This window comes from Typopeltis vanoorti, chromosome 10 (assembly GCF_054136105.1).
Source record: "Typopeltis vanoorti isolate ZY-2024b chromosome 10, IOZ_Tvanoo_1.0, whole genome shotgun sequence".
Classification (NCBI taxonomy): Eukaryota; Metazoa; Arthropoda; class Arachnida; order Uropygi; family Thelyphonidae; genus Typopeltis; species Typopeltis vanoorti.
In genome coordinates this window covers 30,759,531-30,777,627 of record NC_143558.1, presented here as the reverse complement: position 1 = coordinate 30,777,627, position 18,097 = coordinate 30,759,531, and the positions used below count along the sequence as shown (strand labels likewise).

The following is an 18,097-nucleotide window of genomic DNA, read 5'->3' as shown; positions in this document are numbered from 1 at the left end:
CTCAGCCAACCAGGCTGTCCTCTCGATGTGAGACCACCGTCTCTACTTACTGGAGGTCTGAAAGGGCTTCCATGTTTGTTCTCTAGAGTAGGGTTTCCGGATTATATAAAAACAAATAAAAAAATAATAAAACAATTTTATTAATTATTTTTTCTGTTTATTTTTTTTATAACAAAAGCTTTTAGTCCACTCACGTTCTATACCAAACTACTATACTAATAAAAACCTTTCTTGGATGGAAGCTAATTAAATTAAGGCTTAGGTTTGAAATTAGCCATATAAGCTTATTGTGAAATTTAATTTTAAATATTTTTATAATTCCTGATGTGAGAGAGAGAAAGAAGCTAAATATTTGCAGTGAAAATTAGAACTAAAAAGTGAAACATTTTGAAGAGGAAGCGTATATTGAAAAAAGTGGGAAACTCCTCAACTTTTTAAAATCTGATTATCCATTAAATCTGTTACTAGTAAGATTATGAGACATATGCATCATACAGAATACATAAGTAATAAATGTTTTTTTTTTTTTTTTTTTTTTGTTAACAGTAGATGGAAAAGAAATAAATTTCACTTTTATTAAATAAAAATAAAAAGAATGTTATAAGTATAATGATCGAAGTTATCGACTGCAAGAAGGTGGAAATTGAAAATTATCAAGTAATGCGCATGATATCCTTCTCCCCCCACATAAAGATAACAATAATAATAATAAGAAGAAAATACACTTATTATATTTCACACAAGTAAAATATTCATCTCTCCATGTAATATCGCACTCACATAAATTTTCAAATAAGAAGAGGATACTATTTAGCATTATCACGAAACACATTATAGTATTAAAAATAGTTACTTTCAGAAGTTTATTAATGTAGAATAAGTAAATCCTCTAAATAAGTAAAGTTTTTATTAACATAGAATAAGTAAATCTAAAGTGAGTAGGCATTACTCTTTCATCCATAACATTTGGAAATTTGGCTGCTGTTCTCTAACCTTATTTGTAATCAGTAGTTGAGTTCATGACCACCAACAATTTGAAAAGTTAAGGGTGAGAGAATATAGAAAAAAATTTCCGTCATTTTGTGTTCCAAACTCTAACTGGTATCATTATTTAAAATAATGTGGGTTCTGCAGTCTAGTTTAAAAAAAGAACTAAGAAATAAAGAAAAGGGGGGATACAAGATGAAATCTAATTTATATCTTTCTGGCTGGTGGTCTGGTACTTTAAAAAAATAGAAAATAGCTTTGCAATTTAACGATAAACTGATCTTGTGATTAACATTTGAACCCAATGATAGCGATCATAATTTCGCATTTATCACATCATTGTTGTAAATAAACTGCTATTTACATAGCTATGAACAATTTTTATCACACACACACGAAGTTTGCACATGAAAGTTTTGCAGTGGTCGTATTTCATGTTTTGAAAGCTTTAGGCTGCACAATAATGCATTTATATTAATATAACTACAATTAAATAATCGATCACATTAGGTAAATATTTAGAGTTTTAAGATGAAAAATTGTCTGATTTTCCATCTTTTTGCTAACCTAAAGAAAAAAAGATGAAAACAATACAAAAAATTAAATTATATTAGGATGAATCATCAGTGCCAAGTCTACAAATTATAATTAATGAACTAAATTCATTAAAACAATACTTTGCCTTGGTCACTAAGGCATCTTCCCGGGCACAAAGTACTATTAAGCACGCACACCAGGCATACTAGCAGGAAGGCAAACACAAACTGATTTAAAATGTCCGGCTCCTACAGTTATAACTGACAACCTCTATGGGTGTAGTGTCAGAATCATACTGTAGGTGTAAAAGGGATGGTCTCAGATTTTTGGCAATGGAATGCAGTCGAATTTGTTTAGGTTTGAAGAGTGTGACGTAGCGGTTGCAGGAACAGTCTCTCTAATTTAAATCGCATTTATATTGCATGCATGTTTGTATGTGGAAAAAATTGTTCATTGTCACGTAAATAGCAACTCACAACAGTGGTGTGACAAGTCTCTCTGATTTATATATCAGAGAATTCATATTTTTGGAATTCTCTAGAAAGGGATTCAAAAACAGCACAAAAACTACATTATTTTTTTGTACATTAAGTTGTTATCGCAGAAGTAGAAGATATATAGCATGTTTCGCTATGTATCACCCATTGTATCCCATATGAACTTCTAGTTGGAAGGTTTTTTCATGAAATGACGATTCGTGCGTATATACAATGGAGACTTAAATGGACCAATTGGTCCGGCTTAGTCAAGACACCAGGTAATTCCATAACAATCTAATACCCTTTTTAAATATCAGAGGATATTAATAGTGGTAGTTAGTATCATAGTATCACAGTGTCATAGTAGTATTATGGTAAAATCATACTTCCAAAGAGCAATTCGAAGAACGACAGGATACCCTTCGGCTGGAAAAGACCTGAGTTTCATTTTCGTCATAACGAGAAAAATCGTTATATATATATATATATATTTTTTTTTTTCCCGTTGGAAGATGAGTTAGCAGTACGAGGGAAACAGGAATTTTTCCTTGGAGACTCAGATTTTGCCCTCAGCAAAACACGCAAATTGGCCAAAGAGCAAATGAAATTAACAGCAAAACATATTGTGTAGGGTGATGTTGTTTGGGTGATAAATTATGTGGTTTGCATGATGGATTACATAGTGTTGGGATAGTTCGTGTAGTGATCACCGCGATGATTCCTAGAATTCAATGGAGGTGTATATACGCCTTCAACACTAGAAGAAAATTCTTAATTTCTTTTTAATAAAAAAAAATCGTATTTTTGCTTACTTCAATATAAATTGGGGGGTGGGGAGGTATATATCATGTTTTCCCAAGAACACACAACATCTTACAATGCCACTGGACTAATGCAAATATAAAGAAAAAATTATTCACCACTGCATTAAGTTCGGGATCTTTGTATTTCGACATAAATTATTAAAAAGTGTTTCATATATTAATTATGTGCAACACAACAGGAAAATTATGATAGGTACAATTTTGATATACGTTATGATTTTTGATTTACTAAATCACTGTGAATTAGTTTTGCTTTGAACAGGTCAATGAACTTAAAGACCAGCCGACAAATCTAGGCTATAAAGCAACCTGTTCCTTTTTATATATATTTTTTCCTTTTTGATTTAAACACCTACTTATTCAGCATATGGACTTCATAAAAGGATATTACAGTGTGTTAATGAGGACTTCTTTATGACGTAATTCTTTATGTTATTGTAGAATATTCTTTATGACAGAGAAGCAGCTTTTTTGTACTTTCATTAAATTCATGAAAGTGTCTCATGAGGGTATTTACAAATACTTTTTATGTAGCAATCGCAGTCTTTTCATAATAACCAAAGGCTAAAAAGCTACGGTGAAAGGCTCATTAAGAACACACACACACACACACACACACACACACACACACACACACACACACACACACACACACACACACACACACATACACTTAATGTATTTAAGTTCTAACAACCAGTTGCATGAGAAGTACTAAGAACAGGCGAAGAAGATGACTCGCTTGATAAGTGTAGCAAAAGTGCGGATGAGCAGCAGTCAGCTAAAGAGGCACACGCGCACGCACACACACACACAAAAAAAAAATCTTAGCAGTTTTTTCGATATGTGGCCAGTAGAAGAAAGAATGATTATGGTAGGATGCGATTGATTGGTAAAAACAGAGGAATGATAATCGCTGCGGAGGATATAGTTGAGATATTTAATGATCAATTTATAAAGGTATTTTATTCTTATGAATGTAACATCATGCAGAACTTGAAAGCAGTGAGAAAGAAGGAGGAGGAGGAGGAAGAACTGTTAGTAAGTGAGCAGGAGGTACATGAGGAATTGAATAGAATTGATGTAAATAAGGCTGTGGGACTTGATGCTATTTCACCACGTGTTTTGAGGGAATGTTCCAGAGAGTTAACAACAGCTTTTACGTATCTTTTTAAGATGAGTCTTTCACTGGGTCAAGTTCCAAAGGAGTGGAAAGAGGGCAAAATTGTTCCGATTCATAAGAGAGGTGATAAGAGTAGGGCTTGAATTATAGAACAGCCTGTGGGTCTGGAGTTGTTGTTAAGGTATTAGAGAAGTTAGTTAGGACCAAGATTCAAAATTGGGTTAATAACAGAAAAATACTCGTTGGCGCCCAGGATGGATTTACTGAAGGCAGATTGTGCTTTAGCAATCAGCTTACTTTTTATAATAAAGTAACAAATGCGTTGGATAAGGGTTTTGCATATACAGTGGTATATTTAGATTTTGAAAAGGTGTTTGATAAATTGCCACATGACAAGCTGGTAATTAAATTGGAGCGTGGGGCTGAACAGTAAATTAGTTCTCTGGATTGGCTGTCTGTTAGGCATCAGCAAATTGTCTATAGAGGAGCGATATCCCAGAAAAGGAGAGTTACTAGTGGAGTATCCCAAGGGTCTATTTTGGGTCCATTGCTGTTTAATTTGTATGTAAATGATATTTGGAGAGGTCTGAATGGTGATATGCAATTGTTTGCAGATGACAGAAAGTTGGGGAGAGCTATCAGGAGTAGAGCGGATACTGTAGCTTTGCAAGAGGACATGAATACACTGGTTGAATGGGTGAATAAGTGGTGATATCAATTCAATGTTGCAAAGTGTAAGGTTTTGAAATTGGGAAGCAGAGATGGGATGTAGAGTACACAATCGGTGGAAATATCTTGCAAGAGGTAGAGAACATGAGAGATCTGGGAGTGATTATAGACAAGGACCTGAAATTTCGGGGACATGTTACTAAAATTGTGAGGACAACACAGCAGATAATGGGAATGATGCAGAGAGCACTGACTTGTAGAAGTAAGAATGTTATTATTCCCTTGTATAAGAGGCTCTGATGAGACATGTGGATTATTGTGCACAGATTTGGTCACCTGGTTTTCAAAAAGATTAAGACATACTGGAAAAGGTTCAGAGATGATTGACTAAGGTGGTTTCTAGTCTTTGGAATATTGAGTATAAAGACAGCTTGACAAAATGCAATTTGCAGAAATTGGTGGATAGAAGGAGGAGAGGGAATATCATCGAGACATATAAGTTGTTAAGAGGTTATGACCGGATTAATGTCGGGGAGGTTTTGTACAGAATGGGTGAAGACAAGAAGAGAACATGAGGCCATCCCTGAAAGCTGTATTGGAATGCATTGCCGGAGAGTATGGTGAGCGCGGAGAACAGTGAATATATATAAGGTGCGGTATGATAAACTGTGTATACATAACAGTGGACCTCCCACGATGAGTCTTTGGCTCCATGGAGGTTTTTATAATAATAATAATAATAATAATAATAAAAACAAATTTCCCAAAATATTTTTGTTTAAAATATTTTGGGAAAATTTGGAGAAAAGAGCAAAGCTAATAATAATGGCAAATACCTGTTGGATTTCTGCCCAGGACATGGAATGGTTATTACTAACACCATGTTTCAACATAAAAATGTGCACAAATTCACATGGAGAGAAGAAGCAAGGAATACGAAAAGTCTCATTGACTATGATATTGTTGATAGTGGTGTTTTCTCCCTGGCGCAGGACACCAGAGTGTACAGAGGATTTGAAATTGGAAGCGATCACTATTTAGTCTTGCGCAGGATAAAATCGAATTTCATATTGAAAAGAATAACATGTAAGAAACTTTTAAAGCGAAAAAAAGTTGAGCATCTCTCAGATGTGAATTGTAGACTAAAATACACAAAGAATATTGAAGAAAAAATGAAAGAGTTTGAGAACAGGAACCAAACCTTGGAGATGGTAAGCCTTGAAGAAAACCCTGATTGATTCAGCCAGAGAGGCATGTGGTGAGGTTGTCTGCAAGGATAGAAAAATCAGAACTCCATGGTGGACACAGGAAGTTAAAGAGGCAATGAAGGAAAAGAAGAAAGCATATAAAAAATTCCTGGCAAATAAGTCAGCATTTGCTCTTAGAGAATACAGAGACAAATGTAAGAAATCTAAACACTGTGTAAAACTAGCTAAACAAAAGTCATGAAAGGAGACTTTGGCAAGAACATAGAAAATAAATATCAAGAAGGTGGCAAAATATTCTGGAGGTTGTTGAAGAAGCTTAGAAATGCAGGAAAGAGTGCTGGAAAAGGAGATGAAAAAGGTGACATGAAAACGGGAGAAAAAGATATCCTTGAAGTGTGGAGTAATTATTTCGAAAAATTACTAAATGAAACAAGCAGTGATAGCACAGTGGTAAAAAACACTCAACAGGCATACAGTCAGGAATATATATACACGCTTGAAGAAAAAAAGCCATCAAAGGCTTGAAATGTGGAAAGGCAGCAGGAGTAGATGATATTCGACCAGAAATGCTGAATTATGGGGGTATAAGAGTCTTACAGTGGTGCACTGCATAGTTCAGAAAGCCTGAACAGCGGAACGAATTCCGATGATTGCATAAACTGCAATCATCGGGAATAGGTATTTCTCTACTGACTGTTCCTGGCAAGATCTATGGAAGTATTCTTGAAAAACGGTTAAGAAGAATTGTGGAAGAAAAACTTGGTGAAGAACAAGCTGGATTCAGGCCAAATAGAGGCTCTCAGGATCAGATCTTCACTTTAGGACAAATAGTCGACAAAGCATGGGAATATAACAAAGATTTGTATTTAAGTTTTGTCGAACTGGAAAAGGCATATGACAAGGTGCCACCAAGAGAGAAGCTATTCAATACGCTGCAGTTATATGGTCTCAATGGGGCATTATATCAAGCAATATTAAGTCTTTATTTGGGTTGTAAGTCAGCAGTTAGAATTGAAGGAAGTACAGGAAGATGGTTTAATTTTAAATCTGGTGTGAGACAAGGATGTACATTATCTCCTCTGTTATTCATTTTCTATATGGATCACATTATTAAGGAAAGGGTATTAAACCTTGATATCGAGATTGGAGATGTTGATCTCAGCACTTTGCTTTATGCAGATGATGTTATACTTCTAAATAAATCCACTACAAGTCTGCACGATTCCCTGACTAAATTGAATAACTGTTGTAATAGATATGATATGAAGATCAGCAATAACGAGACAAAGACAATGAAAACAGGCAGAAGCAGTGGAAATATCAACTGCATTTTGAATGGAGAACCTACAGAACAAGTAAAAGATTTCAGATACTTCAGCACTATTTTTAGTGAAGATGGTAAATTAGATATGGAAATAGACAACAGGAATCAACAAAGCTGGTATGGTAGGAAGTCAACTGAATACATTTATATGGAATAACAGAGAAATTAGTGAAAACACTCAATTATATATATAGTAGACTGTGTTCAAACCTGTTTTAACTTATGGATCTGATAAGCTGGGTTAGAAATAAAACAAATGACCAAAGACTAGAGAACGCAGATATGAGAGTCCTGAGAAAGATTAGAGGCGTGAACAGATGCATCAATAGCAATATCATATTAAAAACGAGGATATTAGGAAAGAACTTGACATTGTCAGCATCCAGGAATGCATTAGCAGAGCTAATCTCAGGTGGTATGGTCACTTAAACAGAATGGGCGAGGAAAGATTAGCAAAACAAGTGTTCTCTGCCAGGTTAGCAGGAAAACGACCCAGAGGAAGACCAAGATATAGGTGGATTGATACGGTACAAAGTGCCATAGACGATAGAAATATAGTATCTGATAATGTTGGAGTCTTGATAAGTAACAGACTGATTTGGAGGAAAATTGTAAATAGGAAATTAGTAATGATGTAAATTTTTCATGTAGTACCATCATATCCTGTACACCCCTTGAGGGTATATATGTCAGGAATTTGATGATGAAGATAAAAACAAATAAATAATAAATAATAATAAATAAATAAATAATTGAATACCAACAATATTAAAAGAGCAGAAGTCCAACATTTGTATTGACAGTAATGTGATTTTAAATAGCCCTTGGTAAGCTTGATTTCGTGACTAACCGTTTAAGGTTCCACCAACACTATCACTATTGGGGGCTCTTGCCATGTGATGTGGCCAAAAATACCATTCTTAAAATAAACCATAATCATCTCTATGATTAGCCAGGATATGCTACTGTGTTATTTTTCAGATAGTCAGTAACTCATAACATAAAATCGAATCACATTTATCTGATTTTAAACGGTTTCTTTTAAATAACAAAAATAGCAAGAAAACATCCCTTATTCCCTTATCACATCTACTGAACATGACTTAACATACCAAGATAGCTGAGAGGAAACTTAACAAAACAGAGGTAAGGAATGGAGGAGATAAGATCGCAAATAAGATGTTGAATTCTGTGCCAATGTAAAGCAACATGATGTTTAATGCGTCACAGACATTCATGTTCAAATTTGCCTGTATTATCACAGTTCTGTGGCGACAACAATTCTTAGAGATTTGGACATGATAATATTAGAATTTTATATAATTCCTATTCATATCCTCTTTTGTCCTTGATTATATTATTGATATATATACTTTTAAAACCAGACAGGCGCCATAGATTAGAGTTTTTCCGATTAGATGTTCGATGTCTTATGTACCAAAATAAATTGTCACATGACACATACCACTCATGATCCTAAAATAATTGTCTTGATAGGTGAATGTATACTAAACAGCTAAAAGATGAGACAAAATTGCGGTTTTCTTAATTTTCAAAAGGCCGCCTAAGCTGAGGAATGAAAATTTACTTCACAACCACCTATCAGTCATTAAAATATCAAATATTTATTTGGTCTCCCACATGACTATTTGGAGGCTTCAGAAATCAGCTGTTTTTAATTTTTTGCTTTGAGACTTTTTTTAATAGAATAAAGGCGATTTGGTGATTTGGTGAATGCAATTTGGGGCTTCATAACCCACTACATATTTTCTAAGCCCTTCTTCTATCGATTCCCGATTTAGTCGATCTCTGACAAGGAAAAGCGGGGGGGGGGGGGTTGTTCTCCCAGAAATTCGGGTTTTTTGTCTCGAAAACTCCAGAAAAATCGACGGTAGAACCCGCACTATTTCAGACAATAACATATCCTGTCAGGGTTAGAGACATCGAGATGGCAGTGCTTGTTTGCCAGTCTCTTCATCAGAATTGCAGCGATAGCCTTGGGTCAGCTATCTATAATTGGCTACTGGATAATGTACTGCCCATACTGTCTCCAAAAGTTAGATAGGGCTAAAACAGCCTCGTCTACTCCCTATAAGGGAATAAAAAAGCTTTAGCAGATTCTTTTATAATAATAACATTCATATATAGCTACTTGTATATAGTCTCTGTATAAAGTAACCTAGTCGTGAATATACTTGGCACTCAAACTTTGTTTGCTTACGCTTGAATGAGGTATTCCTTCGTGATTCACACTTACGCATAGATCCACACTTCACCATGCAGGTATTCAAAACCAAATCCAACAGAATAGGTTGGTTAATCCTTGTTCTCCAAGTATCCTGTCTGTATATTGCATATGTTCTTCCAGCCGGTTTACCTGTTCAGAGAGGAAAATAATTCGAGTTTACGAGAGGGAAACTCTCCACTTCCGTACGAAACTGGATAACTCACCATTTGATTCAAAACACCTGATAAAGGATCCTCATTTTATAGACAGGATTCGAACCCAGGTCTATCTAACCGAAGGGCTCGTCTAAACCAACTCTAAGGAGGCTCAGAAAGTATTAAATAAACATAATTTCTTGGCAAGTTTAATTTAATGATTGATTCTGTTCCGAAATGGGTGATCCGTTTTACAGATCGTCCCTCTTCCAGAATCACTGTAATCATGTTCTCAAAGATATTCTGTTTCTGTCTTTTGCCTAGGTGCTTTCATGGACAATATATTGTTGAACTAGCGTTCATTATTCCTAAGACACGTTAAGCCTGTAAAAACACTTGCCACTCAGGTAAACATACATGCACTGCCAAGTTTCAAACCTGCCAAACTCTCTTCGTGTCTTTCACTTTTCATTCCATCCACCACTGTCTTCTGGAACATTCTTTCTCGCACTTTTTCCCCCAAGCGATTACAATCTACAAATGTTCAAAAACTTCAACTGATTCCATCTTTCTTTCTTTCTAATCACTTTACAGCACTGATGTGATATACTTTATAACAGTTTAATATAAACAACCTGGGTTCCAAGATTTTTCCAGCTGCCCGGGAGTTAGACGATCTCGTACGGGACTGCACAGTTTTCCTCTAGAAAACTCAGATCTTTATTTTTAACCAGCAAAATAGGCAAACTGGATATAAGAACACGCGCAGTTAAGAAACATAACATGGCCCCCATACCCGTAATTGCTTCGGCCAATCCTCTAACCCAGTGCTTCTCAAACTTATGGATGTAAAGGCCCCCTTTGCAAAAATTAAAATATTTCAGGCCCCCCCATCGAAAAAACATCGTAATACGTTGTGACATATATTATTATAATATTTATTGTATTTACATTCAATACAATTTATATTCAAGATTTTGCATTTGTAAGCTTTTTTGTGTATCAATGCTTCTTATCAATACCTTCGAAATGAAACTTATATGAATCAGCATATATTTACTAATATTCATTAAGCGCCGAAATACTCAGGAAGCAAAATTTGTGAACCAATACCAATGTGTGATTTTTTTTCCCATTAAAATATAAAAAATAACAAAAAAGAAATAATAAATAATAAAAATTAAATACATTTCTTTTAAGATAAAAAAAATCTACTTAGTCTTAAAACATTTTCAATTTGTTTTCATTATTTCACGCCCCCCCCAAGGGGGGGAGGGGCGCTCTAAACTGATTGTTTGATTGATTGATTGTAATAATGACTGTATCGCGATCAGGTTCCTAATTATAGAAGAATAAAAATATCCAAAAAAGAATGTAAAAAAAAATTACGGGCAAAGCATCTAAGGCTTATCGGCCAGTATTTTATGTCTATAAATTGAGAAAAAAAAAAAGTTTCAGGATAAAAATTACTACCACTTTAAGTATAATATTTCCGTTTCCGAACGAATGCTCAACCAGTACAGTTAATGTTATCATTATGAGAAAGAAATGCATATTATTTTTATTGAGTAATCAACTTTCTGTCTGTGTTTATGAGTGATGTTATAACCACATAATCACTAAATGCTGTGCTTCTTGAAGTGTAACATCACTAGCGAAAACTTAAAAGCGTTCCATTATTATTGGTGGTCAAATACACATTTAAAACGATCTGCTTTAACCGTAATTGTTGTTGAAAAATAAACTGATAATCGCTTACTTTTTATTCACTTTCTGCATTATTTTTATGTTTATACTGATCCTGAGGTTCAGACTAAAAATCGCGTTTATTTATATTTTAGAACAAATTCACGTGAGGCATTGTTAGAATCTTGACCCGAAGAATGTTTATGTTCATTCTATAATATTAGAATCGTACATGCTGTTTTTGCTGCATATTTTTCAGCTTTATTAATGTATGATGTTAGGATGATGGAGGGGGGGGGGGGAGTTGGTAATACTGGTGGCGGAAAGAAACTGAAAATACATTCCAGATATCAAATACTGTTATTTCTTCTTCCTTTTGTATAGCTGCAATGCTATATAAAAGTCTACATCGTAATACAGATTCACAATTCAAGCGTGCTTATCTCATCGCCCAATGTGAAATTACCAAGCTGTTTACTGGAGACCTCAAGTGGCATGAAAATTTCAATTTTGGATCACCAGAGCAAGGTTTTCGGGATTATTAACCCATAACAAATCTCACCAAGAAAGGATGTAAAACTTATGTACTGCATAAAGGTTTACAACTTTTATTGCATGAAATTTAGATAAAAGAAAAACTTTAGCTTCAGTCCAGTTATCACTTTGCAAAATTTTATGTTTTGCCCAAATTTTCTCCTTTGTAAATAGTTCGACGGAAATGAAAATTGAATGACTGAACAAATTTTTGTCGATAAGGATATTTATATAAATATACGCAATACTAAATTTAAAATAAATAAATCTCAAGACATGAGATTATATAAAGAAAATAATAATCATTTGGATAAAACAGTTCATGAAAATTTTAAAATCTACTAGTACCAACAAAGCTGATAATCACAGGACACGCAAGAATAGTTTATGATAAGCATTTTGTTTTTCCCATGAAATATTATACTGACAGTTTTTTTTATATGTTATTTTTCTTATTTTTTATATTGAAAATCAAGAAATAATGCCATATAGAACTAATTAAAATATATACAAATTTGACAAAAAAAAAAAAAGTTCAGTGCCTCCATAACCCAGTCGCTAGAACAACGCAGATCGGAAACACCTGAAGTTGGAATCCCACCTAGAATTCGTGAAATCTTTCTAAAGCCTTCTCAAGTGGACGTGGTTTAGTCCTCTCAGACGAAGATCGGATTTTTTAAACCAGCAAAGAAGAATATGCGCTCAGTTAGCTAACATAGTATACTGGACTGGTGCCGTCTAACATATACACAATTTCATTTCGGGGGGGGGGGGGACCTAAATAATTTTAGGAACATGAAAAAGATTAACTAAAGTGGACGCCTGTATGCTCTAAAAAAGCATACATAATTCGACCGAAGAAATTGTTGTGAATGATGAGGCTTATTTTATTGATGTGATTAGTGCTATAACTTAAACACAATCGCAAAATGTGTTCGAATTACTTGAAAAATAATGCCATGTAATGTATTCGAAATTATGCTAGATGAATTAAAGGTTAATTGAATAATATGTTAAATATTAAATAAATTCCTACTCTGTCGCATTATACAGATTATATATATCTTATATAGCAGAGAAGTTATTAAAAAATTCAAACTGGATAAAGATTTTATAGATATTCTATATTATATCGATTAAAATAGGAATATTTAAATTTTATGCAATTTTTAATTCTGAATGGTAGATGTAAAGAAAACCCGGAAGAAGAAGAAGAGTCGAAAAGGCTAATGTACGTAATAATCCCTTCGGAAGCATAATTCATAAATTTTAAGAGCATAACTGTGACATTAAGAGATAACATAAGACTTGAAAATGACCTTTACAGTTATTTCCGTAACCAAAAGACATATAAACGCAAAACGCGTCTTCAAAGCTTGGCAATTTCTTCGTTTCTTTAGGTAGGTAAAATCATTTGTACATATACATTTATTTACATTATTTGAAATAATAAGCTAGAAAGAAAAATCATTTTATATTAGTTGAATGTTAGATTTTATGTTACAAAACTAACATTTTAGATTCATATTTAAGGATGATTTGAATGGCAAGTAATTAAGCGAACAGTCGCATAATTTAATATTTTATTTTTAAGTATTTCTCAAAAGTGGCGTTTTCAAAAATTGTCAAAAACGGATTAAGAAGTTATCAGAGGGTACTTACACGAGTAGAAAATACAAGCGCGAATATTTGGTGGAGACGTACTTTGAATCACATGGACATAGTAATCTCATCTGAGACGGGAAGAGCAGTATGTATAGCTAATGTAGGTACTCAGGAGAGTAAGCGATCGATTCTTCTGCTAAGAAGAATTTTTGAGCAATGAAATTGCTTTGAGGCGTCTTATAAACCTAAATGACCTGTAGTACTAATACGACTCTGATTGGTTTCATTCTGGCGGCAATGTATCAGATTCTCTAGCCTAAAGTACATCTAAATCTGTCCCCAAAGAACTTGAACATTTCAAGCGAGTAATGCCACCTCTAATAAGCATATACTATATCACATCATCCGAAGAAATGTCAACTATATTTTGGTTCCTTACTAGCTCTTTTAGACAATCTCACACACTTTTGGACACTAGTAATGGAAAGGTTTCAAGAAGCTCATATAGTTATGATCTGTTTTTTGTCCTTTGTAAAATAATCGCTAGCTTCCTCACTGCTCGTTCACTGCAAAACACGATACAGAATTTCTTGTCTTTGGACCTCGCTATGAATGCCAGTGTTCCTGGCTGGTCTATCCTTTCATCTTATGCATTTTGACACAAGTCTTATATTCTATCCATAGTTTTGCTAATGACAGTACACTCTATTTCTCTTCTTCATTGACAAAGTTTTTCTTGAATTACAGCTAAAGCAGTTAAGGCTGTAAGGCCAATGTAATGTGCCTGTAAATTATGTGTGTGCATGTGTGTTCTGGATTCTCTCACTGGATGATATTTAAATTTGTGATAGTCTGAACCAGCTATCTCCAGAGCAAACGGGAAAGTTGACTTTCTCTCAAGCTCTGAAAGTTAGATAGGGCTAAACAGCTTCAGTTACTCCGTATGGAAATAAGAGGTGTTAGCAGATATTTTAGCGGATCTCCAAATTAAATGTATCTAGCAACCATATTGTCTATCTTTAACCTTTTTTTTTTCAAGAAAAAACTAGCGTTTTTAATCCTAAATCTAAAAAAAATTCGACCATAGAATACACGATACTACATACATTAATAAACCCTAACTAAAATTAGAAATAAACACAAGGCCGCAGAAGTTATTCCTGTTTCTTTAGTCTATCCAGGCCGGCTAGAGAACTTACTAATCTTCGAGCGACAACAAGAGTGGAAGCACGCTGTCAACTGATTTATTAAAAAATAAGGCTTACGAGTGCTGCTTAATGGTTTTGGTGTGTGTGTGTGTGTGTGTGTGTGTGTGTGTGTGTGTGTGTGTGTGTGTGTGTGTGTGTGTGTGTGTGTGTGTGTTTAAAAGGTATAGAAAATTTATTTTCTCCCATTTCAGATGATGTACAAAACGTATATTTTGAAGTATTTGTTCACTATTTCTATTGAACACATAATTAAAAAAATAACACATTTCCTTTAAAACACAAATTAATATTATTATTTTCTTTTCAAGGACATGGACCTGTTAGGAGAAGTTCTCTTGGTTGTGGTGCTTACCATTTGTTTCCTGAATATCAATGCACTCCATAAAGAAGTTGAATATTTTAATGATATGCTCATGAATTACCCAGTAATTCGGCAATTTGGAGATAATACTGCTTCCGAAAATATAAGGAATTATCTGAGGTAAAAGAGATATCGTTATGATATCAAATCAAAAATCCAAATATGTACAAAATATCTGAATATTCCTCATTTTTATTTTCTAAGATTAATAATTAACCCACTCGTTCTAATTACAAGTTTTTCAATAAAATATGTTCTCTGTTTCACTAATGAAAGAAAAACGAAGTTCGTTCGTTCCAGCTTGGAAGCATAGTAGAGTAACATCCACTTCTGGCAGCTAATGGGAATTATTCTATCACTGTAAATAATTAAGTACTAGAACTTGATGTCAACTATGAGTAATCAAGCAATTAAAATGGTTAAACTCCTAGAAGTTTATTAATTTACATTGAATCTTCCTTCGACATGTTTCGCTGTCTTTTTGGCCTGATAGCATATTTAACATAAAAAAAAACATACCCAACAGCCATTCTTTTTATAAATTGAAACTTACTGATTTGACGGTTTAACGATCATTAAGCACATCATGCCAAAATGTGTACATTATTGTACAAAACTTATACATGATTGCTGGCATAACAGAGGTCCGGAATATTAAATGGATAAGAATCCTATATTGTTATATAGCCAGTAAGTGAAACTCAAGATTGATAACTACGATCTATGAGTTTCAATGCCGAAAAACTATCGGCGAAGGCAATTCGAAGCAAAGATGGAGCAAGCTCCCTCACTATTATCGATCTTGAGTTTCACTTACTGGCTATATAACAATATAGGATTATTATCCATTTAATATCTATTCAATTGCCAGAAAACTAGCCTTTTGGCTTTTTATTTTAATTACAAAATACAAGCACACCTTTGTGGCATTCGTATAGTGAAGGTATGTAAGTTCTTTTCACTAAGCTTTGATATCAAATTTCTGAAGAAAGAAATATTGGAATATTTCTTTCTTCAGCAGGTTTCGTGGGAAACCTTGTACGGTGTTGAGTGGTTTGATGGCTGTTCTGATGCTGAAGATTTTAATAATTGGACAATTTGGTTTAATGTGCTTACCAACGTATAGTAAGAAGACAGTGTAACTGATTTCCTGGTTAACACAGGACGGTTTATTAGAAAATAACATGTAACTTCTTTGAGTAGCCATTTTGGAGGAATTGACAGAATAGGATTTGAAGTTCATCTTTCCTTTCAAGTGTATAATTCTTAAATATATTCCGTGCTCTGTTTTTTAAGATTTAGATTTTTATTTATTTATTCGTATGGAGATTTTTCCCTTTTTCTTCCCCGTCCCTATAGGGGCGAGTTGAGCCCCCTCATGAGGGGTTAAGTATTTATGGCTGTAGATCCGTGTGTTCACGGTGCCGGTTTGCCTGCTTGCGGGATGAAAAACGCTAGATAAACTGACGGAAAAAACCATACTGCACTCACCCAAGACCGGCTAACTTGGCTATGGCAGAGAAAGATCCTCAAATTTCTCACGTCTTCGATGGGAATCGAACCTGGGATCCTTCCCCAGTCATATGGTTGCAAAGCGCACAGCCACTAGGCTAACCGCACGGACAACATTTAGATTATACCTAATTTTTGGTGAGGATGATGGCAAGAACATGCTTGCAAATACTTGCCTATCTTATGATATCCTTTAGCGTTTATTTTGTTTATAAGGATATCTGGGTATGGTAATTTACTGTACTTATTTATTTCTTGCCGGCAAAGGTTGGTCGATTAATAGAGCCTCTGCTACTAATGGCTCAGTTAAGTAAGTTTGAGCGCGGTTAGTAGTTGGAAGGGGTCCAATCGTTCGATGCTGTTAGCACACTCTCCCTCGGTGAGTCTTTGGACTCCCTGAAGGTGTCAAATAACAATAATAATAATAATAATCTGAATTTGATTTTTGGGTGGCGATTATTCAGGAGCTGTTGTAAAAAACTTTCAACGTCTTTCTGGATATGTTTCCATATAATAAACACATCATCAGCATATCTTCACCAGACAAGTGGCGTAAGGATTTTAGGATCGTATGCTATGGCTTCTTCTGCAAAACTTTGCTCATATAAGTTAGTGTCCAAGAGTGGGGATGATATGAGTGAGCTCATTGCCAGACCATATTTTTGGTCTGCCATAAGTTCAAATCTAGTCGCCGACTGGAGGAACTTTTTCTTAGCCTTTCTTCGACCGATTCCAGAGTTAGTCGACTTCTGGTACGGGCAAGCGGATATTTCCTCCTGGAAACTCGGGTTTTCTATCTCGTAAACTCAAGAGAATTGACCGTAATACCCACATTATTTCAGACAGTAACATATCTTGTTAGGATTAGGTACCAAGAAATGGCAGCACTTGTTTGCCAGCCTCTTCATTGGTGGCTGCTGTAATTAGTGATAGACATGGGCCAGCTATCTCTGATTGGCTACCGGTAGAGATTGAACTGCCCACTCAGTCTCCAAAAGGTAGATAGGGTATAAAGGCCTCACCTACTCCCTATAAGGGAATAAAAGCCGTTAGCTAATTTACTTTTTTATTTATAAAATAACAAATTAATTTGGAAGAAAATTGCTTATCAGGAGCTGGTAATAATATAAACTTATTTTAGGACTATCATAGCATGTCCAACCAGTAGCGCACTCAGGATTTAATCTTAGGGAGGAGGGAGAGTTGAGGAGACGATCTGAAAATACACACTACGCATCGCATACGACCTATGACTGAGCATCTGCAATGATCGCCAATTCATAAGTAGCATAGAAATAGAAGACACGACATAACATATATTTTCTAAAATTTTCCATGAGCGCCAGGTTTGACACCTGGGTGCGCCACTGTGCCCAAACCTTTTAAGGGACACGTAATGAAATGGTCAGAACCGTACTTATGCACAAGGCTCTAAGTTGGGAAACCTCAAAAAAGTAGGATAATTTAAGGGCCCAAAACGATGAAGGAGAGCCCTGGAGCAGTCTAGTGCATGCCATGCCCACCTCAGAAAGAGTGTGAGTATAGCCCTAGAAATTATAAGAATTGGAGAGGTGTTGAAAGTTTGGAAAAAGGCTTGTGTATGGCATTTCTGATTTGAAAAGACTGAGTGGAATCCAATAAACTGTATAAGTTAGTAA

General features: G+C 34.8%; 1 protein-coding gene across 1 annotated transcript in view; it reads left to right on the top strand.

The window, feature by feature from the left end:
* The first annotated feature begins 13,107 nt into the window (after positions 1-13,107).
* LOC150102301 (glutamate carboxypeptidase 2-like) overlaps positions 13,108-18,097 on the top strand; it is an 85,682-nt gene continuing 80,692 nt past the window's right edge. Inside the window, exons 1-2 of the mRNA XM_090398630.1 lie at positions 13,108-13,153; positions 14,875-15,047. Of these exons, the coding sequence (XP_090254756.1) occupies positions 14,878-15,047 (170 nt within the window). The 5' untranslated portion in view covers positions 13,108-13,153; positions 14,875-14,877. The remainder of the gene's footprint in view (positions 13,154-14,874; positions 15,048-18,097) is intronic.